Source organism: Asterias amurensis, chromosome 22, assembly GCF_032118995.1.
Source record: "Asterias amurensis chromosome 22, ASM3211899v1".
NCBI lineage: Eukaryota > Metazoa > Echinodermata > Asteroidea > Forcipulatida > Asteriidae > Asterias > Asterias amurensis.
This window is the reverse complement of record NC_092669.1, coordinates 11,681,515-11,705,550: the sequence shown is the minus strand read 5'-3', so window position 1 is coordinate 11,705,550 and position 24,036 is coordinate 11,681,515. Positions and strand designations below refer to the sequence as shown.

The 24,036-nt window shown below is 36.1% G+C and overlaps 1 protein-coding gene across 4 annotated transcripts; it reads right to left on the bottom strand.

Moving 5' to 3' along the window:
- Positions 1-20: 20 nt before the first annotated feature.
- On the bottom strand, positions 21-23,879 carry LOC139953518 (autophagy-related protein 13-like). Of its 4 annotated transcripts, XM_071952958.1 has the most exons (14): positions 16,808-16,822; positions 16,100-16,196; positions 10,805-10,939; positions 9,202-9,282; positions 7,955-8,074; positions 7,212-7,443; positions 5,665-5,758; positions 4,403-4,516; positions 3,954-4,100; positions 3,564-3,648; positions 2,719-2,823; positions 1,732-1,839; positions 1,337-1,453; positions 21-1,097 (listed from the first exon to the last, which is right to left on the bottom strand). In XM_071952958.1, exons 3-14 carry the CDS (start codon positions 10,928-10,930, stop codon positions 999-1,001), a joined length of 1,428 nt encoding a protein of 475 aa, XP_071809059.1. In that variant the 5' UTR covers positions 10,931-10,939; positions 16,100-16,196; positions 16,808-16,822; the 3' UTR covers positions 21-998. The 4 variants fall into 4 exon arrangements, 3 of the variants coding, with proteins under 3 accessions (XP_071809059.1, XP_071809058.1, XP_071809057.1); XM_071952957.1 differs by lacking the exons at positions 16,100-16,196; positions 16,808-16,822 and adding an exon at positions 13,532-14,496; XR_011787983.1 differs by lacking the exons at positions 21-1,097; positions 1,337-1,453; positions 1,732-1,839; ... (5 more) ...; positions 7,212-7,443; positions 7,955-8,074 and adding exons at positions 17,671-17,936; positions 18,291-18,389; positions 19,180-19,360; ... (2 more) ...; positions 21,775-22,029; positions 23,754-23,879 and having other exon boundaries at positions 16,808-17,063.
- Between the last annotated feature and the right edge of the window lie 157 nt (positions 23,880-24,036).

The window sequence follows — 24,036 nt, the reverse complement described above, 5'->3', positions numbered from 1 at the left end:
TAACCCCCATCCAAACCCCAACAACATCAGCCTCATTTCTCGCTTACAGTTTCCCCAACACGAACAGTGGCTGCAGCGAAATACAAATATGACACTCTCTTTTGAGAAAACTCTGGGCAACAAAAGTTGTTTTCTTTTAGAAAATAGTTGCAACTACAAAATTGGTTTGATCATGTCCCCAATCATGTACAATTTAAAGCCATTATACACTTTCGGTACAGAAAAAAAAAAGTTCACAGATTTACAAATAACTTACAGGGTTTACAGAAGGTAATGGTGAAAGACTTCTCTTGAAATATTATTCCATGAAATGCTTTAACTTTTGAGAAAACATTAAAACAATATCAATTCTCGATAGCGAGAATTACAAATTTATTTTGAACACATGTCATGACCATAGGAAACGTGCGGAAACAAGGGTGGGTTTTCCCGTTATTTTCTCCGGACTCCGATGACCGATTGAGCCTAAATTTTCACAGGTTTGTTATTTTATATAGAAGTTGTGATACACGAAGTGTGGGCCTTGGACAATACTGTCGCGAAAGTGTCCAATGGCTTTAAGGGGCTAGTCACTTGTTAAGATGTAAAGCAGGAAAGGATGTGAATGTAAGAAACAACCAAATAATTTGAGTTTTGTTTTGTAGATCATGGCAAACAAAGGTAGTCCCAGCCTGTTGCGGTAGTACCTGTATCTACTTGCCAGGTAGACTTTGTTCTTTAGAGAGCTGTCTTGCTTTATATTCTACTACCGCGGAGGAGATTTTCAGAATTTGGGAGAATTCTCAGTTCTGAGAAGAACTGTTCTGCTTCTTAACAACTACGCGGGCGGAAGGTAGAATATCGGCTGCGACTACTACTTTAGCTTAAAGGGTCGTTATTACCTGCACTACCGAGGAGTCAGTTCTTAGGTCTCATCATTTCGACTATAGCTTGCTCTAGTCATCGTCAGGACAACTTCCTTATAATACTTGATTTAGTACTGGCATTGCTTTCATTCGTCAGTCGCTTTCTTCACTATCTCGTTGAAGTGACTGGACAAAATTGTCAAAGTCAACTTGAGTTTCCTCAAATTTGGCAAGTTGTGTGGGTAGCACTTCCTGAAAAAAAAAACAGGGGAAAAAAATGAAGTTAATGTTTTGAATATACATTTTGTTTTTCGAACCGTTTAATCCTATTTTTTTTTCTATATTTATTTCCTCAAAACCTCAAAAAAAGGAGAAGATAAAAAGATAAAAGTACATCACATTCTCATATGAACCTAATAAACATAGAAATATACATCTATTGCCAAAGTGTCTTTAATAAAGACGAAAGTAAAATTTCAGATTCTTCTCACTAGTGTTTCTTCAAGGGTTGGCTGGTTGTCAAACATGGCCAATGGGGGCGCCATTTGGAACTGACGATAAAAACTGACGACGTCGCTGTTACTCTCTGGTTTGGCAAAGGCAGGATTCTGAAAGGAATAAATCAAAACTCAATTGAATGGCAACCATCGTTGTTTTAAGCCCTGACAACTCAATAGTGGTTATATAGGCCCCTACTATAAAACAAGACAGCAGACCAGTCTAATTTTCTTTTTAGTGATGCAAAAAGAAGGAAACGTACTTTAACATAATTGCTGGTGGGTCTTGCTGATAGAATGTTTACCTAAACTCTTACTTATATAATTAATTCATTTATATTGCACATTTTATTGTAACACATTACAATGTTAATTGGCTAAATACTTACGAATTCTACCATGACAAAGTCTTCGGCTACAGAGTGTTGGCTCTGTGAAGATTCTTTAGAGTGTTGCGATGATGAAGAGGCTTGTGGGTCTTGCTGATCGGACGACGTCTGTCACAAACAATAACAATAATAATAATTTATTGGTTTATATTGAGCCCATTCCATAAGATGTAAAAAAGCTCATAACGAAATAATTAGGCCTAATTTGATTTAAAAGCTAACAACTGGTAAAAGTAAGGAAATACCACAACCTCCCCCCCCCAAAAAAAAAAAAAAAAAAACCGAAAACAAATAAAAACACAAGACCTAATGCAGGACTTCTCTAACAGTAAAATGCAAATATAAAGACAGTAGATACAACAGTAAAAATGCATTGATATAAAGACAGTAGATACAACAGTAAAAATGCATTGATATAAAGACAGTAGATACAACAGTAAAAATGCATCGATATAACTGACAGTAGATACATGTGTACAACAGTAAAAATACATTGATCTAAAGTCAGTAGATACAACAGTAAAAATGCATTGATATAAAGAGAGTAGATACAACAGTAAAAATGCAATGACATAACTGACAGTAGATACAACAGTAAAAATACATTGATATAAAGTCAGTAGATACAACAGTAAAAATGCAATGACATAACTGACAGTAGATACAACAGTTAAAATGCATTGATGTAAAGACAGTATACGACAGTCAAAAATGCATTGACATAAAGACAGTAGGCATACAACAGTAAAAATGCATTGATGTAAAGACATTAGATACAACAGTGAAAATGCACTAACATAAAGACAGTAGATACAACAGTTAAAATATTGTTGTATTTCCTTTGTCAAGTCAGGGTTTTGGCAACGATATTTTCAAAGGAAAAATATTACTCTTCTACCTCCAAAACTTTCCCGAAAAATAAGACCACGAGGAGGTAGGGAATACAAGAAATGGTTAAAATGTAGAAAACTTAAAGAGGACCCTTACCTGATCTGAGGAACTTGATTTATCTTTGATGCTTGACTGGTCTAAAGAAGATGTGTGTTCTTGAAGTAACGATAGAAATGGTATATCACTGGGAACCATCTCACTCTGCAAACATCAATAAGAAATAGCTTCATATATAAATAAACAGTTCTTATAATAAAAACATAAACTAGTTCTTATAAATGTTGTATAGCGGTTTTACAATAACATGTATCAATGCGCTTTACATTAGTGCCCAGGGCCAAAATTCATAGAGCTTCTAAGCATGAAGAGTAGCTAAGCACAACAAAATCATGCTTACCAGAATAAGGTTACCAGCCAAACTATCATGCCACATGACTGTGACTGTTTTCCTGCGAATTTCTTTGCTTAGCAGAAATGTTTTAAGCAATATTTTCTGCTTGAGGAGCATGCAGCTCTCTGAAATTGAGTCCTGTCATTTGCCAATAAAATCCTTTAATCGCATTCTCAGCTCCCCGTAGCATTCAAAAGCCTTTTTCGTACACAATATCAACCTCTACCCTTGCAGGTACCCACGCCTGGGTGAACAGAAGCAATTATAGCGAAGTATCTTGCTCAAAGACAGAAGTGTCATAAACCTATTCAACTCTAGGAGTAACCCACCAAAACTTTAGACCGCTCCACCATGGCACACTTATACATTGCTTCAATGTTGCTACAGAAAATTATTGGATTACGAGGTAATGTGGCTCAGTCAGAATGCAACCACCCATGCCAGAAAACACCAGGGCGAATCCAAGCTCTTAAGCACCAATTTATTGGGTTTTTGTTTAGGTTATGGTGAGTGATGTTGGGCATTTCTTAACCAATATGTAAGTTTTTACCTGATCTGTTACTGACTGTTTAGGAGAGGCAAAGGCTCCCAATCTTCCTGAGTTGATGTCTGACGTACCCATAGCTGGGCTTCCCCTTAAAAGGTAAAAAACAAAACAAGAAGTTAACCTTTAATTCAAAGATGGCGTGTTATCCTGTTCTGAATAGTTGCACGCTTGTTTGGTAAACAACAAAAATATATTTGGTACATGACGGTAAAGAAACCAGTGATGAGAATTCGGCCCTCGCTCATGAATATGGTTGAGGTAAAGCCCCCTCCCCACACACTACATGCATTACTGACAACAGCCAATAGGTTTTTGTACAGGCTAAACCCCCCAAAAAAAATTGTAACCAGAATGTTTATATAAATTTTTAAGCTGAAGAAGAAAAACTCTTACCCACGTGATTTCTCCTCATTGACCTTTGACCTATTCGGGGGAGATGTTGCTAGGTAACCATGTAACGTATACGGATCAGGCGGTGAGGTAGAGAATGAAGTAGCGCACAGATCTTGCGATCCGTCCATGATCGATGATTCGTCCAACCTGATCAAAACAATTCAAGTCAAAAATGTATTGCTTCTTTGTCATGCTCGAAATGTTAATTTATGCCCGATATATTTTTTTAAATATTATGGGGTGTTGTGTTCGAGCGGATAATAGCACCAAACTCAAGCTCTAAGTGCTTCTGTTCAGCAGAGTGTGGGTTTCTAGTCCCGGTCATGACACTTGTAGGTTCACGACTGGGACTCGAACCCGTTGCTCTTATCCGCTCAAACTTGACACTCTACAGTAGGAAATATATCAAGCCTGCTTTTGAAACCTGATTTAGGCCACCTTGAGCTTACCCTGGTGAGTAATTTTGAGGCATTGCTGGAGATGACCCTCGACCTTTAGGGCTGGTGTTACTGTAGTAGTCATCTTTAACGGCTACTGGGTTGACTCCACTAGTGTGCAGTTGGCTATGGAGAAAATAGTACAAGAAATATTGTTAACTGCTTCAACTCTACTAAGGACGGGTGATGGTCTTTTAATTTCGATTCTTTCTTTGGATAGACATAAATGAAAAAAAGTGCATTAATTTCAATCCTCTAGATTTCAATAAGACCTTTGGCAGGGCTCAAATTAAAAAATAAAACACTGGCCTGATTTTTAATGTTGGGCCATTAAGCTCAAGACAGGGCAAGTCATATTGTCTTGTATTTTTTAATGATGTTCAAATGTTGAGTTTTATCGATCTCACCAAAAAGCATGGACCAGTCCTTACTCTATGGGTCTCACAAATATAACTATTTCAATTCTGCAGAGTATCACCCTTAAAGTCAGTGGACACTATTGGTAATTACTCAAAATAATTATTGGCATAACACCTTTCTTGGTGACAAGTAATCGGGAGAGGTTGATGGTATAAAACATTGTGAGAAACAGCTCCCTCTGAAGTGCCATAGTTTTCGAGAAAGAAGTAATTTTCAACGAATTTGATTTTTAGACCTCAGATTTAGCACTTGAGGTCTCGAAATCAACCATCTAAACGCACACAACGTCGTCTGAAAAGGGTGTTTTTTCTCAAATTTTCACAGGTTTGTTATTTCATGCATATGTTGAGATACACAAACTGTGAAGGCTAGTCTTTGACAATTACCAATAGTGTCCACTGCCTTTAAAACAATCTTCTCTTTGTGTGTTTTTCAATCGAAACAATTTTGACGTCAAAAATTCCAACAAATAATTCGCATCAGTTGACTTGTGTTCAACTCCTGCAAAACATGCGCTGCGAAAACAGCCATGTGTGACGTCGAAATTCGTATCGCATTCCCTTTCGTAAGAAGTATGAACCAGGGCCCAATTTCATTGAGCTGCTTAAGCAAAAAAATTTGCTTAAGCAGAAATATCCTTGCTTAGTAAAATCAGAGTCAAGGCCAAGACTCAACCCAATTGTTATGCTAAGTAAACAACAGCTAAATACCAGTCACAAGCAATATATATGGCATGAAATTTTGGCCAGTAACATGTGTAAAATAAGCAAGCTATTTTCGTGCTTAAGCAATTTTTTTTTTGCTTAAGCAGCTCTCTGAAATTGGCCCCTGGCTTTAGTCCGATTGGTACTTACTGAACAGAGAGAGTTAGTTTGGTCCGATAAGCCACGGACAGAACGAGGGAGCCGATGGGTGTAGCCACTGAGCCAACGTTCAAAGAGTGGAAATCTAGTCATGAAAATAAAAGAGACGCTCGGTTACAATAACAGTTGGCTTTTCTTTTTATTCAAACTGAAATTGTTTAAAGGGTGTGTAAACTTTTGGTAATGACTCTGAAACTTATTGGCAATATTAAACTTACTTGGTAAGAAGTACAGCAGCTTTGGATAGTCTAGTGCATTTTGATAAAATGTTCACTTTGAAGAACTGTGGTTATGGAAAAGGATATAATTTCTTATCCCGAAAAATTAGCCTTGCCGGGTGCCATTTAAAACACCATGGATCCTGTCACATCGAGCAACAGACAACAGTGGATAATATATAATGCCACTCATGTACTAAAACATTACTTGGACTGAGCATGACCCAAATAGTTCTTAAATTAAGTCAAGTAGTAATTGTCCCAATCATTTTTATTGTGGAAAGTTGTGGCCGAGTGGTTAAGAGCACATAATTCAAGCTCTGGTTTTTTCTGTTTAGCCGAGTGTGGGTTCGAGTCCCAGTCATGATTGGACATAAATCCGTTTGTTCTGTGTGTTGTGTAACGCACGAAAAAGAACCCAGTGCACTTATCGAAAATAATAATAATAATAATAATAATAATACCAAAACTTGTATAGCGCCCTAATCATGTGTAAACATGCTCTTTGGCGCTCAACATGGAAAAATAGACAAACTAAAACATAAGAAAACACTGAATTATAACAACGGGAGTAAACATTCTTAAAAACATTCAACAACAAACTTAATCAATAGAAATCCTAAAGAGAGAAGAGAAGGGGGTTCGCCCCAGTGTTCCTGGTTTGATTGGCAGCAGGATGAACCACAGCACCTTGTAAACCATTAAAATGCTTTAAAGGAATAGGTCTCATACTTCAAAGCGAAGCTCAACATACCTTGCAGGACAAGATACTGAGCGCTTTGAAATACCCCAATGGATGTGAAAAAGTGCTGTGTAAAAAAAGAACCAAGTGTAGCATAGCGCCCTCTATTGACTTGTTGTCATACAGGTTTATTATTCAAAGGTTAAAGTTCAGAGGTGAATAAAGAACAAGGATCCATCTTGATTCACGTTGCAACTCAAACAACTACGTTTTATAGCTTCCACATTTCTCTACCTTTGTTTCGAATTATTATAATGGCGACGAGGTTGGATCTGTTTCAACTCACAGCGTAATCATCATCTGTTGAGTGCTCTAATTTCAAGGCGATCCCAACAAACAAAAGTGAGATTTCGAGACATTTTTCGGTCGCACTCCTGAACTGAATGCTGAACATTTATTCACAGTCACATCACACACGTGTTTATCTGGACAAGTCGTAAGCTAATCGTCTAATCATGGCATCTAACATGCCAACCCTGGCTCCGTTCGACCCCTACAGTGAACCTACCGCTCTCAGTGTCAAATGAGAATAATTATTAGTATAATTCTTGTTATTATTATGAACCCATAACACTTACTTTCACCGAGATGGGAGAGCTTCTTCTCTCCAAAGTTCATCCGAGAGATCACCCGGTAGTCTGCTCCTAGCTGGTGCCTCGCGATGCGATAGGCCGGCGTCACTCTCGAGACACAAATAAGCGACTTGAGAAGGAGACCAAGACGGTTGTAGACTGCGTAGTGTATCTTTGCGCCGGGGTCGCAGATGTCATTAAGAACTAGACTCCAACACTCCAGGACCATCTTGTCTCCCTAGAGTTTCAAAATGTATGATGAAGACAAGATACAAGTTATAGAAATTGATTAGTTTCAATATCATTATTTTTTCTTGAATAAGCGACTTGAGAAGGAGACCGAGATGGTTGTAGACTGCGTAGTGTATCTTTGCACCAGGGTTGCAGTTGTCGTTAAGAAATAGACTCCAACACTCTAGGACCATCTTGTCTCCCTAGAGTTTCAAAATGTATGATGAAGACAAGATACAAGATAATGAAATTGATTAGTTTTAATATCACTATTTTTTCTTAGTGTTCCGTGTTTGTGTCGTGGTCTTTTGTGGCCTTTGTGCCCCTTTACATATATATAATTATATTTGTAACATATTTATTCTAATAATTGTATAGTTGTAATTAAAATTTAATTCGGCCACTTGCCGTGACTTTTTAAATGTTTTTAATAAACCACTACGCTACACCACTCTACCTTACACTACGCTACAGACATTAAATGAATGATAAACATTTCTTAAGTTCAGCAATCTTACCTCACTTGTTTCCAGGGAAACCTCAACATTCAAGGGGGAGCCCACCCTAAGTAGCTCCTGGGCAAGTAGCTTCTTGACATTACTTTTCACATTCGGGTTGTCATAAACTGCTAAATTGAACTGTAAAAAAAACAGGAAAAAAGAACAAAACTATTAAAAAAGACGTTTTAATTAAGATGTTTAAAGCCATTGGACCCTTTCGATACAGAAAACAAACAAAAAAGTTCACAGATTTACAAATAATTTACAGGGTTTACAGAAGGTAATGGTGAAAGACTTCTCATGAAATATTAGTCCATGAAATGCTTTACTTTTGGAGAAAACAGTAAAACAATATAAATTCTCGTTAGCGAGAATTAGGGATTTGTTATAAACACATGTCGTGACACGGGGAAACGCGCGGAAACAAGAGTGGGTTTTCCCGTTATTTTCTCTTGACTCCGATGACCGATTGAGCCTAAATTTTCACAGGTTTGTTGTTTTATATATAAGTTGTGATACACAAAGTGTGGGACTTGGACAATACTGTTTACCGAAAGTGTATAATGGCTTTAAAGGCAGTGGACACTATTGGTAATTGTCAAAGACTAGCCGTCACAGTTGGTGTATCTCAACATATGCATACAATAACTAACCTGTGAAAATTTGAGCTCAATCGGTCATCAAAGTTGCGAGATAATAATGAAAGAAGAAAACACCCTTGTCACACGAAGTTGTGTGCGTTTAAATGGTTGACTTCGAGACCTCAAGTTCTAAAACTGAGGTCTCAAAATCAAATTTGTGCAAAAATTACTTCTTTCTTGAAAACTATACCACTTCAGAGGGAGCCGTTTCTCACAATGTTTTATACCATCAACCTCTCCCCATTACTCGTCACCAAGAAAGGTTTTATGCTAATAATTATTTTGAGTAATTACCAATAGTGTCCACTGCCTTTAATTTGTTCGTTTTTTTGACAAGATGTTTCCAAAAATTGTCTGGGAAAAAACATACAAATCTTGCCGCCCTAGTGTGGCCGTAATGGCAGCCATTTTAGGCCGCTAAGGCAGCTATTTGTGGCCGCTATAATTATGGCAGAGAAAACTTTCAAGCAGTTTACAATTGCTTACTTTTTTGACATGCTCCCATAAAATGTCTGGGAAAAAAACATCAAAAAATGGGAGCCATTTGCGGCCGCAATGGAAGCCATTTTACGCCGATAAAGCAGTTATTTGTGGTCGCTATGATTATGGCACAGAAACACTTACCCAATCGGTACCATCTGATTTGGCCTTTGACGCAGAATCCGTTTTTTCTCCAGAACGAGACTGCACAATTACCTGAACTGACTGATAAAACAAAACAAAAATGAAACCATACATGTTTAAATAGATCAGATCTAAGCTTGGGCGATATCACGATATTATCGAATATCGCGATATTAATTTGGACACGATTTCGATATCGGATGGATTTGGTTTTAATCGAAATATCGCGATAATTGCGATATATCGATATATCGATTAAATATCGCGATGTATTTGCTAGCTGATATCCCATAGATTTGGAGTAAAACCAGAAGAATATGTCATTAGAACACATCTCTTATACTAGGACTGTCTCTTCTACAACTTTCACTTGGAGTTTTAAGACTGATGATGTCAAATTTCATTAATCGTGATTATATCGAATATCGCGATATATTGTCGGCAATATTATGGACAAGTGTTGTTTTTAAAATATTGTATTTTAGTGGTAAGTGCCTTGAGGCCTGGCATAAGGCGCTATATAAATTATACTCTTTTATTATTATTATGATTAAAGCCATTGGACCCTTTCGTTAAAAAAAAAAAAAAAAGTTCACAGATTTACAAATTATTTACAGGGTTTACAGAAGGTAATGGTGGAAGACTTCTCTTGAAATATTAGTCCATGAAATGCTTTACTTTTTGAGGAAACGGTAAAACAATATAAATTCTCTTTAGCGAGACTTACAGATTTGTTATAAACACATGTCATGACACGGCGAAACGCGCGAAAACAGGAGTGGGTTTTCCCGTTATTTTCTCCCGACTCCGATGTCCGATTGAGCCTAAATTTCCACATGATTGTTATTTTATATATAAGTTGTGATACACGAAGTGTGGGACTTGGACAATACTGTTTACCGAAAGTGTATAATGGCTTTAAGTCACTAAATGTCCGTCGCGGTGAGATAGTGAAGTCATGGTGGCGTATGATTCAGGTTTCCGCGATCGAATACCTGATATAGATCACTGATATCTTGCAAACTGCTGGTTGCCGACTTCTACTCCCTATTTAATAGACCGAAGTTGTGAGAGAGCAGTATTCTTGTGGTTTCCAGCAGTCTCACGTGAATACCGCCAGTGACGCGGGAATCCCAGGGAGATTCAAAGTGCGCGGAGAAAGAGTCAGAACGCTATCACTGCGACAGACATTTTACAACTTCTTCACCAAGTCTAAACGAAACTCTACAAATAGATGGATCAAATACTCAACAGAGCCTAAATTGAAAACTGGCTGGGTTTTTTTATATGTATTTTCTCACTAATTTTATCAAAATCTGAAATCCTGCTCAACTGAACATAGCATAAATGTAAACGATTATAAACAAAATTGCTAAAAGATGATTGCTAAGTTCAACTTTTTTTAAAGGTTTGTTTGGCATCAGTGACACTATACAGCGACAAGGCGAAAGGCGATGGAAGCGTGAATACACCGTGGTTGACTAGGCTTACAAACAAGTCATTCAGATGAGTAGTAAGTCACTGAGCAAAGTGTACTTTGCCAGTCAATCATGAACTTCAACTTGCTCCTAGTGTATATTTATTGATGCAATTATTTATTTACCTTGAATGCAAGAAATTTAATGAACTTATTGAGATCTCTGTGTTCTCGATCACTGAGGCTACTTGATGCACTGGTTGCCGTGTTCCGCAATGGATTTGGCTCTTCACTGGTACCCTTGGCTATCATGATTCATACCTAGGTAAAAAGATGGAAAAGAAAAAATTATGCTTAGCCCAAGTTTTTCGTCAATCGAGGTTGGAAAACTATGGAAAGCCATAAATGCAAAACAAGAACAGACGACCACAGCTTTTTCAAATTTTGTCAGAATAATCTGAACACTGTCCCTTGTTTCTGGCCTGGCACACCAAGCATGAATACCAGCAAGAAATACCTTCGTATAGGTTGGAAGTTTTTTACATGTTCCTGGAAAGTTTCTGGAATTGGCAAATTAACACTTCTTTTCCAAGTATGTTGTAAAACTTCCAAGTATGTGCATTTGGGAGCAATTGCCCTTGCACCGTTATTCACAAGACCCATTCCAAACATTGACTTGGCGCAGCCCTAAATTTCCTTAGAGGTCGATGTGGTCAGACACAAATCTTTTAACAGTGTGAGTTATGCTGAGTGCATTCATTAATTACAGTTTGATGTCTGGTTAGCTTGCACACTGAAGCGTGCATTGAAGCCAACATGCAGTAAAAGATAGCGAGACTCCTTCTTGACTCCTTAAAATATTCCTACGTTATTTCCGTGCTCTTACATGTACTGTGACGTGCTGAATTCCATGCTTGTAGTATCATCAACTTAGGCACAATCGGGAGGTTTAGCTGCACGTTACGCGGGCTAAAACACGATCATTAACGTCAGACAAATTTTTTGTTTCTAGGTGATGTCACCACTTTGGGCTTATTTAATGGTAACGAGAGACGTCTGCACGTACGTACCTGATGTGAGAAATGGTAACTTCACGTAAGCTTAAAACGTGAGATTTTTACAACAAAATTTTCTGACGTACACATTCACGTTTTTGCTTGCGTAACATGCAGCTAAAACTTCCCGTTTCCCACTACACAATGCCTGCCCGTACTTTTACACAATGGCTTTATAATTGTTAGAAGACAATGAAATGCATATTGAATAACTGTTGAATTTAATCAAATAACTGTCAAATTCTGCCTTTCACATGCAGTGCACTTCTATAAACTTGAAGTTTTGTTTAAAAAGTCAAAAACATTTGTTTTAACTGAAATTATCTTAAATAGTGAGCCAATAAAATTATGTAAAATGCAAATACAAACAAGCGAGCACCATATTTACAGCTGGAATTGGAAGTAGGAAAAATGCAGATTGCTGGTTAAAATGCTAAAACATCGAAAACTTTCGTAATGAACTAAACTAAAATGTACCCTTTATTTTGGTTTGGCTCGGCCTAATTCCATGAAGAAAGGAAATGTATGGTTTCATTTTGTTTCAAATTCACCATAAAATTTGTATATAAAAACAATTCATCAAAAAGCAATCTGTTTATTCTCAACATCTTATAATATTACTTACTATTATTGTATTTTTTATTCGAACTCAATCCCTTAAAGGAACATGTTGCCTTGGATCGGTCGAGTTGGTCTTTGAAAAGCGTTTGTAACTGTTTTTTATAAAATGCATATGGGTAGAAAGATGTTGTAAAAGTAGAATACAATGATCCACACAAACATGCCTTGTCGACAAACACTGTTTATTTTTGACCCCCATAAATGGCCGACCGTGTTAGTTCGCACAGTAAAAGGAAAACCACGCAATTTCGAGGCAAACTTGTGTGGTTCATTGTATTCTACTTTTAAAACATCTTTCCAACCATATGCATTTTATAACAAACGGTTACAAATGCTTTTTATAGACCAACTCGTCCAATCCAAGGCAACGTGTTCCTTTAAATATTTACAGTTAGGTCTACATACAAGATATTTACAATTAGGCCTATGTTAGTTGCGATAACATAACTCCTCCCGAAGGGTTACGTTATCGCAACTAACAAGTTGTTATCTCCACTTGTGCTTGTGTGGTGGGCAAGGGACCTTGTTGGGCTGCTACGATTATTTGGCTCTCTTTCATCATCGTTTCATCGGTCTTACTCTTATCAACCAACATACATCAATAGGCGCCATGATTAATAATATTAATAAGCACAAAATACCGATGATAAAAAGAGAGCCATAACACTAACAGCCCAGCAAAGTGGGCTAGCTTGCTTGGACTAGACAGCAGTTTAACCACGCAATATTGAGCTATAAAAAAAATAATAAACCAAAGGTACAACTACAACAGTTACTCTAGAGACAGAACACAGTACGAATGTAGTCTTCACAAAGAATACGTTCATACAGCGATCGTACACCAAGTGTAATCTAGTCTAGCTGGGGATGAATAATTAATAATTACTGTCACATTTTCACTCATTTTACAAAAAACAAAAGGAATCTCATTTGGAATTTTGTGTGAGTAATATTAAATTAGTGGTGGCAGGGTATAGAAATTGTTACATTAGTTTACTTAATAATATTATTAAAGATTATTAAACAATCAAAACTGAACAACATATACTTTTCATAAAAGTGTTTTTAGTTAGAAACTAAAATAAAAAGAAATACAATCCATTCATCAGACGTCGCCATGTTATTGAATGTAAAATTAGTAATTTTACATTTACTAAAAAAGTAAAATCTTTATTTTTTACGGAACTCGGACAACATAATTTCCTCAACATACATTGTAAAAAAAAAACATAATTACCAAATCGGGCAAAGTTTCATCTCCAAGTGAGGTGGTCTTCTCTTGGGTAATTGTGTAAGGAAAAAGAAGTTCACAGGCGTTTTATGGCAGTCAAAATGTAACAATACTGTTTTAATAGTACGTTGTGATTCTGACTGATATCAATTGCTGACTGAATGAGAATAGTCTGTGGACAGGGTAGCTGATGCATTAAATGCCACACGAGTACAGTGGACACCATATCTAGCAGGTTAAAGGTCATTGGGTGTAGTCTTTTTTCTCACCGTTTTTAGAGTAATTATGTTTGGTAGAGACTTTAATATTGAAGGATGAAAATAAATTTATTTTAAAAAAGTGTGAGATATTTTATAAACATGAACGAGGGACAATGTTTATTCAGGTTAACATTGAAACATTCAAAACCAATATATTTTCAATTTTTGTAAATTACCCATCTCCATCCAATATGAAGGAGACATTCAAATTAAACAAGGATAAAAGGAACATTATTTTGTATACCTGGAGTGATTTGGAATGAATACTGAAAATAAAAATGTGTTTTCATCATTGATGCCCACTGGAAGGCAATTTTCATGTTTTAAATGTGATGTTTATAATACATTGGAGTGAATTGCAAATTGAATTAAAATTTGTAAACATATTTTTGTAAATGTTTTTTTTTTTCTTTTTATTTTTTATTTGTGTCCCCCAAACCCTCTAAAAAAAATGTATAAAAGCAGTTAAATTTGCTTCGTTTTTTAATCAGCCCCATCAGTTCATTGACTTTAAATAATTATTTAATTTCAGGGAAAACAATTCAACTGCAAACCAAACACATGTCTTTGCCGAAAAAGTCAGTTATAAAAAGCACTTCCTTAAAAATAGATAGAAAATACATTTATAATTTTTTTATTAAAAACAAATAATCCTTATAATAATAATTGTAGGCTACTGTTACCGATGTACTTGCTCATTGCACATTTATTTCAGATGAATGGTTTCTCTCCTGTGTGAGTTCTTTTATGTGTTTTCAAAGCACTGCTCTGTGTACATTTGTAGTCACACTGGTTACAAGCGAATGGTTTCTCTCCTGTGTGAGTTCTTTGATGTTTTTTTAAGTGATGCCTCTGTGCAAATCTTGACTCACACTGGTTACAAGCGAATGGTTTCTCTCCTGTGTGAGTTCTTTGATGCATTTCCAAGGTACCCCTCTGTGAAAATCTTGACTCACACTGGTTACAGGCGAATGGTTTCTCTCCTGTGTGAGTTCTTTGATGGGTTTCCAAGGTACCCCTCTGTGAAAATCTTGACTCACACTGGTTACAGGCGAATGGTTTCTCTCCTGTGTGAGTTCTTTGATGGGTTTCCAAGGTACCCCTCTGTGAAAATCTTGACTCACACTGGTTACAAGCGAATGGTTTCTCTCCTGTGTGAGTTCTTTGATGTGTTTCCAAGTTAGGCCTCTGTGCAAATCTTGACTCACACTGGTTACAAGCGAATGGTTTCTCTCCTGTGTGAGTTCTTTGATGTCTTTCCAAGTTAGGCCTCCGTGCACATTTGAACTCACACTGGTTACAAGCGAATGGTTTCTCTCCTGTGTGAGTTCTTTGATGTTTTTCCAAGGTACCCCTCTGTGAAAATCTTGACTCACACTGGTTACAAGCGAACGGTTTCTCTCCTGTGTGAGTTCTTTGATGTGTTTTCAAGTTATGCCTCAGGGCAAATCTTGACTCACACTGGTTACAAGCGAATGGTTTCTCTCCTGTGTGAGTTCTTTGATGGTCTTTCAAGTTACTCCTCACTGCACATCTAAACTCACACTGGTTACAAGCGAATGGTTTCTCTCCTGTGTGAGTTCTTAGATGTTTTTTCAAGTTATGCCTCAGTGCAAATCTTGACTCACACTGGTTACAGGCGAATGGTTTCTCTCCTGTGTGAGTTCTTTGATGTCTTTTCAAGTCACACCTAAGTGCAAATCTGGACTCACACTGGTTACAGGCGAATGGTTTCTCTCCTGTGTGAATTCTTTGATGGTCTTTCAAGTTACCACTCCATGTATTTTGTTCACATACTTCAATGGTACTACCAATTGTAAATCCATTGTCACATACGACATTATTTTTAGGGGTTTGTTTTGCTTTTGTATCTTTTTTCAAAATATTTGCATTATTTGTTACGCTCTTGTAATTTTTGGAGGCATTCCTTGAAACTTCATTTTCTATTTTGCTAGGTAGTTTAGGTTTTCTCTTTCCATGTTCCTTTCTGAAGTCAACATTCCCGATTTGTTCTGATGATCTATTACATCGCCCCTTTCTTAAATTCCTACTTGCCCTTTTTTCACCATCTTCGTTGATGTGCGTTAATCTATGAGCTTCCAAGTCATTCATTGAGTTGAACTTTGTGCTACACTGACTGCAAGCAAACTGTTGCAATTCAGTTACATTTGAGCTTATTTTCATGAATTTTGTATTTGTGTTACAGCCAAATGGTACTTTCATGTTTCTGAATGAACTCTGTACTTGAGAAGCAACTTTGCGATTACATGCTGTGATGTTGAAAGAGTGTTTTGTTGATTTCAAGTAGTCGTACCACTCAGCAGATGATCCATGGGTGTGCTTCATGTGCCCGGCTAGATACTTAAAATCTGTGTAGATCTTGTCACATCGAGTACATGGGTGTAGGTCATCTGTATAAAAGAAAAAGGTTAAATTAATCATCAATTAACACCTTTTAAATTACAAATTGTACTTATTTTGTTTTATTTACCCCCCCCCCCCCCCTTCTTGTCTTCTACATCTTTTTTAAGGTGTATAACTCTTGGATATTAATTCAGAGGATTCCCTTTTTGGAATAAATGTATTGCAATTAGTGCACTATACAGAGAGTTTTAGGAAACATTGAAAAAACTGAGCAAGGGGAAACCTTCCAAACATTCACCAATGTACACCTTTTTGTCTCAAGTAAATTATTTATAAACCATTAAGATTATTCAAGCCCGAATAAAAGTAAAACTTGTAAGTTTTTTAGCATTCTCTTTAGATGTTAAAAATCAAAGAGAATTCTGGCAGTTTGCTAACAAGATCACCTCCTATTTTTCAAGCAACTTAATTTTTTTTATTTTACAGCCATAATAATTACATATGCAAGTCAACTGAGGTTTGCCACATTCAGGTGGTTCCTTCAAAATGCCAATAACATTTATTGAAGAAGTTGCTGCAACTTTATAAAACAACAGTTTTTTTTAGTACAAAAAGTTGTTTTGGGGAAGGGTTCACATTGAGGGCAATTTAAACTTACTTTTGGCACATTGTTTGCCATCATTGTCTGTCATCACAATCCCAAGCTCAGAAGCATATTCTTCACCATAGAAAACTAGTAGCTCCTGACCTGGTGAGATCGTCTTAAAACTCCTATAGTAAATCTGACCACAGTACTGGTAGGCAACAAGGTTCTGTTCTGCCTCATTGCATGCACAGTTCACATACCGCATCCAATTGCCTTTGCTGGGGTTTTTGCCGTCAATGTAATGGCTTTTGCCATTGTGATCAAAGATCTGTTGTGATATGAAACAAAGGTTGGTTATGCAACAACAACAAATTTAAAAATTATTATTGAACTCTCCAAGTTTATGCAGATGATTTTATTTGTTGTCCTTGCTGTTTTTATTGTCTGGAAAAGCAGAGCATTTAGTATTAAAACCATCAGGTTAATTCGAGTCATTATGTCAAAGTACTACAAAGTATTGCTGTGGATTGGTAAACTTGGAGTAGGAAACTTTCAATGTTGTATTACGCTATTCAGAAAAGAGTTAAGGTCAGTATAAATGGGAAGGACTTATATTTTTTGCCTAAATTAAGAAATCCAATCTCAGTTTTTCAAAGTCCAACAGATCACTCAATAATAATAATAATAATAATAATAATAATAATAATAGCCAGCTTTCATATCGCACTTTTCACACCTGTTGAAGGGCATCCCGAAGCACTTCAAAAATTTTTACCCCATATGTAATATCTATTATATTTATTATTACCCCTGTTCACTGGGCCTTAAATCACTGAAACTATCTCAGCTCCCTGACACAGCCTGTGCAACAAATGCACAACTCGGTTTAAATCACAAGAACCATCTCTGCCCTCACAGGCTAGGTACCCACTTACCTCCCAAGCGTAGCCACTTTCTCTGCCTTCCTCTTCCCCGACAATTTCACCTCCATAATGTCCAAACCTCACTCCTTTGGGGAAAGCCTTCTCAGCCCAAACACCTAGGCCAGCATTCTTGATACCAGCTTCCTTGACAATAAGTCCATCTGGAAGACTACGCTTAGCATGATCTCTGCATCCTTTTGTGACTGGGGTGTTTTCGATGACGGTCAGAGGATGTTGAGGACAGCTATTCTCAAAAAGCTCATGGCAGTCTTCACAATCTGTTTTCCAAAAGAAGATATAATTAAACTCATATATGTATACGTTGTATATTCTTTTTATATTCTATTGCAAAATGTCTTAATAACCAACCCCATATGAACAGCATATCTTTTTAAGTAGATAAACTAAATAAACAAAAGTTTAAAAAGTCATATATATGACTTTTAAACATTTTTTTTATGAAAGAATATAAGAAAATTCAAGAAAGATGATCAACCATATTTTGTGATGATCCCATATTATTTTTTACTATCCAAACTGATAGTAAGTTTTCACCCCTGGTTTCTCTGGAACTTTTAGAAAGTTTTACAAAAGTAAACCTCAAGCTTTAACATAAGCACTTTTTTACATACACACAAAACTGTCATCATTAGGTCCATCCAAGTCCTTGTAGCATTTCCTGGCTGCTGCACGCCGTGGATAACGTTGCTCTTTTCTCTGTGAAGTGTCAACTGAAGATGTGGAAAATGGGAGAAACAATTTTAGACCAACTTTTTTTTTCAAGACTGCAACTTGTATAAATATTTTACATTTTGTATTATTGGTCTCCTCATTTGGGCAACTGTTACACAAAAAGGTTAGAGTGATCTATGAAATTTAAAAACAAATGAACAAATTTCTGATTTTTTTTCGGGGGATTCAATTCTTATTGACAATATTATATTGTTTTTATTTAGTAACTGTGGAACCATTATAGTTCTGCTAACACTCATTTGTACCAATGGCTATATTTCTTAAAGAACTATATTCTAAACTCAAATTTGTGGCTAGCCCAAAGTTAAGCTGACTTATTCTACAACATCTGGCCGGCTCAGATTTCTCTTTTCTTTCTTTTTTGTTTGTGATGCTAAAATAATTAGTTTTTTTAGGGGGGCTGGCGGCATTTCCCCTTTTTAATATTACATTTGTATTTGTTTTTAGCAGCTTTGTATTAACTTTGAAATTAACTTTGCAATTAACTTTCTATTTATTAACTTTGTAATAACAGAAAAAAAGGAACAGGTTCAACTTTTTTAGTTTTTTTTTTAGATTTCTTTGGCATTACACTAAACAAACTGAAAAAGTGCATTCCTGATTATAAAACAAAAATTGTTTATGTTTGTCAATTTTTATATTCATGTCAGGTTTTTTTTTCTTGCTGAGCACCTTGGAATAAACAGTAATTTACCAAGAATAAACAGTAATAAATTAAACAATTTTGACTCATGGCATGTAAAGAAATATTTCTAATTATGGGAGTACCTCTTTTTCTTTTAGCTGGTTGTCTTTTTGGAGGTTCCGGATTTTGAGTTCCACATGGGATGAGTTTTCCAGAGTCACTGATTGTGACACGGCCAAGGAAATCAAAGTTATCTTCACCTTCTCGTTGTTTTGCCTCCTGCTCTGGCTGCTCTGGTGGTGAGGTGTGACTTGATGAGGAATTCTAGACAAGGAAGAAATAATTTTACAAATGTTTGTTAAAATTACAATTGAAATTTCCTGACACTTTATTTTTTTCTTCTCAAACAAAAATACAAGATGCATATCATTCAGGCCTTATATAACTTAACTTAGATACTTCCCGCAAAATGGTAGTAGACGGGGAAAAAATTCAATACCCCCAAATAACAGGCATGATATTTAGTCCAAGAAAAAAAGTAGGAACAGTTTTTTTTCCAGTACAGCTCTGACATACATGTACACATAGGCTGTATGTAAAAGATTTTCAGGACTTATTAATACTAAAAGTCTGACTTTTCCTAGAGTCAAAAAATCAGAAAAATTTGCGCATAGTTTTATTAAATGGTTGAACTTTGTCAAACTGCGTTTATTTTTTACTTGCTGCATTTTAAAAATAATTGAATATTAAAATAAAAACTGGTGAGCCTCAGTATTTCCAATGCAACAAAACTGAGTTTTGAGAGATAGGTGGAAACAAGATCCCAATATTATGGTAACTTCTTTTAACTTCACTTTCTCGTGTTTTGCCAATTGTACAAACAAATTATGCTCATTGCTCATCATTGATTCAATAATTACTTTTATCTGTTTTACTAATTTCTTTAAGAAATAATTTAGAATTTACCTTTGCCATCAAGTTCACTGAAGTGGACTGTTGTTGGATACCTTTAAGTGGAACTGTGAATGTCTTTTTTCTCTTATAAACTGCAGCAAAGAATGAAAAGCCAAACTTATTCAGAGGTTTAATAGATAAAAAATTTACATGGAGAAGAAAGAATGGTAACTGTGTTGAATATTTGAAGAAAATACAGCTCCCCTTTTTTACCAGGCAGATGTAAACATGTCTAAATGCAGATAAAATTTTCAGTTGTTTCATCCCGCAACTAAATGTTTCAAGACAGTTAGAGAAAAGACCATAAAGAAATCAATTCAAGTGATTGGTTTCTTATAGCGTACAATTCTGCCACAGAGTGTCACATTGCATTCAACAAAAGCCAAAGCAAAAAAGCTAAAAAAATAATATACTAATATTTGGATTAAAGTGTGAACCAATAGGTTTTTAATGAAATCTCAGGCCAGTTTTCAACCGTGTTTATCTCTTTTAAAAGTAGTTGTATGAAAAAGTGTAGTATTGAAGTGTTAAAAACATCAGTGAGTTTTACCATCTCATTTGTCAAAACAGTACCACAAACTTCACAAAGTATTCGTGTGAACATCTATTCCTTGTTAAACTTTGAACAAGAAACTTTCAATGTTGTACATTCAGCAGAAAAAGTAAGGCCAGTTAAATGGGTATAGGTTTTCTTAGTTTTTTTTGCTTAGACCACAAAGCCCAATCTCATTTTTTTGAAGTCCCTTATTACTTCCCAAGCAGCCTTCCACTACCCTTATATAACATGAATTCAAGAGTACTGTAATATTATAATACCAACTTATTTAGTGGATTCTTACCGCACACTCCTGCCACGCAGTAGCACATGGCACTCAACAATAGGCAAAGCAAAAAGTTGAAAAATATACTAATTTGGATTATCTGAACCAACAGTTTTTTTTAGTGAAAGCACTGGCCCACTTTCTCTGTCATATAGCCTAAGCGCCATGAGCACTTTTTTGTGGATACCGGCGCTATAGAAGACGTCATTATTATATAAGAATTAACCGACCTGTTTTTCTGTTTGTTTTATCTGCAGATGACCCAGGTTTCCACTCTTCATCATCACTGTCACTCTCTACAAACTTAGGTTTTCTCTTACGAAATGGACCATTCATAAACTCTGGTTTGGGTATTGTCAAACCTGAAATAGAAACAAGGAATATGAAAATTAAATAATAAACCTGTTTGCTATGCTGATGTCTTCTCCTTTTCTATAACAAAATCTGATTCACTATAATTTGAGAATTTTGTTTTGCATTAAGCCCAAGTTTTCCATCAATTTAAGACAAATATGTGCACACCCTAAAGTTTGATTATCTTTTGTTTGTGTGAATTGAATGTCTTTTAAAATTGTAAATTCAGAATGTAGAGTATTGTGGCGGAGTGGTTAAGAGCATTGAATTCAAGTTCTGGTGGTTAAATAAACCCTTAAATCTTAAACCACCAACAGTGTATTTTCAAAGACCTTCAAGAAATAATGTTCACCTGTATGTATGTTGAGGTCAGTAAAGTGTTGAATTTAACTGTTTCCTGGCACTCCTATTTTATGGTGATTCTATGCACATCATGATGGCATAAGACCCCACAAAAAAAATGAATCAATAAAGTAACTAAGTAAGTGCTAGTGGCTGAAAGATAATTTTTTCATCTAGCTGGTAATAATGTTTTGTTTTGCTTCAACCCAAATTTGTGCCCTAACCCTTAATTTTAATCATTTGTCCTTAATTAATAATGCTACTTACCAATTTCAACCATCATTTCATAGTTGGCTTTCATATTTCTCAGCCTCAGCTTTTCATAGTCAGACATTTCTTGAAATTCAGTGGCGGAGAAGAACTGTTCAATGCCATCATCTGGTCTCTTTGGCCTGGCCATCTTGACCACAACTGCAACCGGTTTGGCCAAAACTTCAACTGGGTTGTCAAAAGTTAAGCTATTTAAAAACTTCAGCTGGATTGTCAAAAGCTAAGCTTGTTTGAAATAGAGAAGAGTATGTCCTGTAACAAGTGAAAAAAAAGTTCATAAAGTATGAATATTGAAACCCGTAGTTCTACCATCAAGCTCAACAGCCTGAACCTAGATGAGCCCCATTTTTTATTTTCAAATATTCTAATAAAAAATAAAAAATGGTAATATTTTAAGTTGAAATGCAGTTCAACAAACAGAAGTTTTAACTTTTGAAAAGTAATATAACTACGCACTTCTATTAGCAATGACCGAAACACGCAAAAGCAAATCAATTATTAAATCATGGCGCAAGGAAATTCGCTTTTGCCTTTGTTTACAATTTGATGAAGAGCAAATTGTAATGTCTTGGGTAACTTTTGTTGACTGAACTATAAACTTTAAGTTTAGTTACACACACAACAAAAGAATTCCACCCTACTAACTGCTAACTAAGCAAAGACTGAAAGAGACCATTTATTTTACTTTTCCTACAGATCTGTATAATTACTTTTGTTCATGTTTGGGTAGCAAATAGCCTCGTCACATTCAAAATAAATTGAATTAAAATAGGACAAAACCAAAATCAAAGAAAAGAGTTTTTAAAACCAATCTGCAAATTGGGCAAAGTCTTGATTAAATACAAAATGCAGTAGGGCCCTAACAAATCATAACAATAAAAAAATGTCAATGGGGATAGGCCTATCATCAGTCATTCATTGTGGACAGCAGCTGCAGGCGTGCTATTCGCAAAGTTTACACCAGCAGGACCAGTCAGTAGGCATAGGATAGGCCTATGACCGGCCTATGACCTTCCTTCTTTTCCCTGTTTACTGCATTTACTGATGCTCTTAAAAATATCATGCTTATTGCGTGACACATCATTTGGTTTATCGCGATTCAGTATCGCAATGCATTGTGGGAAGAAATATGGGGCGGTTTCTACGCAGTTTCTACAACTCACACATGCAACGCCTATACCTTTGTGTGGGTTCAACAACGCCCTCTCTTGATATTTTGCTATTCGCGATAAACCTTTACTGAAAAACGAGCATGTTTTAGTTTTTAATTTTTTAAAGTTTTAATAGACCTTATGCATTGACGTCATCCAGCCGCCATCTTTGAGGTCAAAAGGTGACGAAACAATCGAAACGCACATAGATTGGCCAATGAACAACCTCCTTTTGACCTCAATGCAGGGGCGCCGTACTGAAATGACGTCATGTGCATTTAAGGTCTATTTAAAACAAACATTTTTTTAAATTAACACAACATCACCATTTTGACTTTGAGTTTACTTAACTTAGGCCCTACTCTACTGCCACCAAATCGAAATGTTAACCCCCTCCAATCATCCGTAACCCCCCATAACCATGATAATCATGTCTTTTTATTTTAACAAAAATAAAAAAGGCCTTTTGTTTTAACACATTTTTTTGTCATCAGTTACAGGCTACACCTGAGTTCTTTTAAATGATATAATTATAATGTAGGCCTACAGCATATCATTTTATCAAGTCAGCAGGTGCAGTCATGATATGGCAGGTGTCAGTGTCACGGGCAGTGTCAAACTGGAAAATGTTACGTGGAAAAAGGGACAAACTAAAAAATAAAATCGGTCACTCTAAAAAAAAAATTAAGTCAGTCTGTCTGAGACCACCTACCTACACTAGCACACTACAGCCATCCCTAAATACATGAAAATCATATTTTGTTTGTTGAAGAATGTCGGAGGTGCGTATTTATTAGAGAATAATACAATTCAATTTCAACTTACAGGTTTTTTCTTTCAAAACAGCAAACAAAGTTCAGAAGTCGTCCGGAAACGTACTTGCCCAAAACAACAGACACAACAAGGCAACTGACATGAGACTAACTAACTTCTTTTTACACACAACGCGCGCATCCCCCATCAACAACATTCTAGTTCACAGGCTAAAAAGTTTTGAGATATGCAAGCGCGTTATTATTTTATTTTATATTGTGTAGTTGGAGTCAACGTTTTTTTCATCTACCGTATGGACGACTTCACTTGCTTGAAATGCCCGTTTTATTGTTAG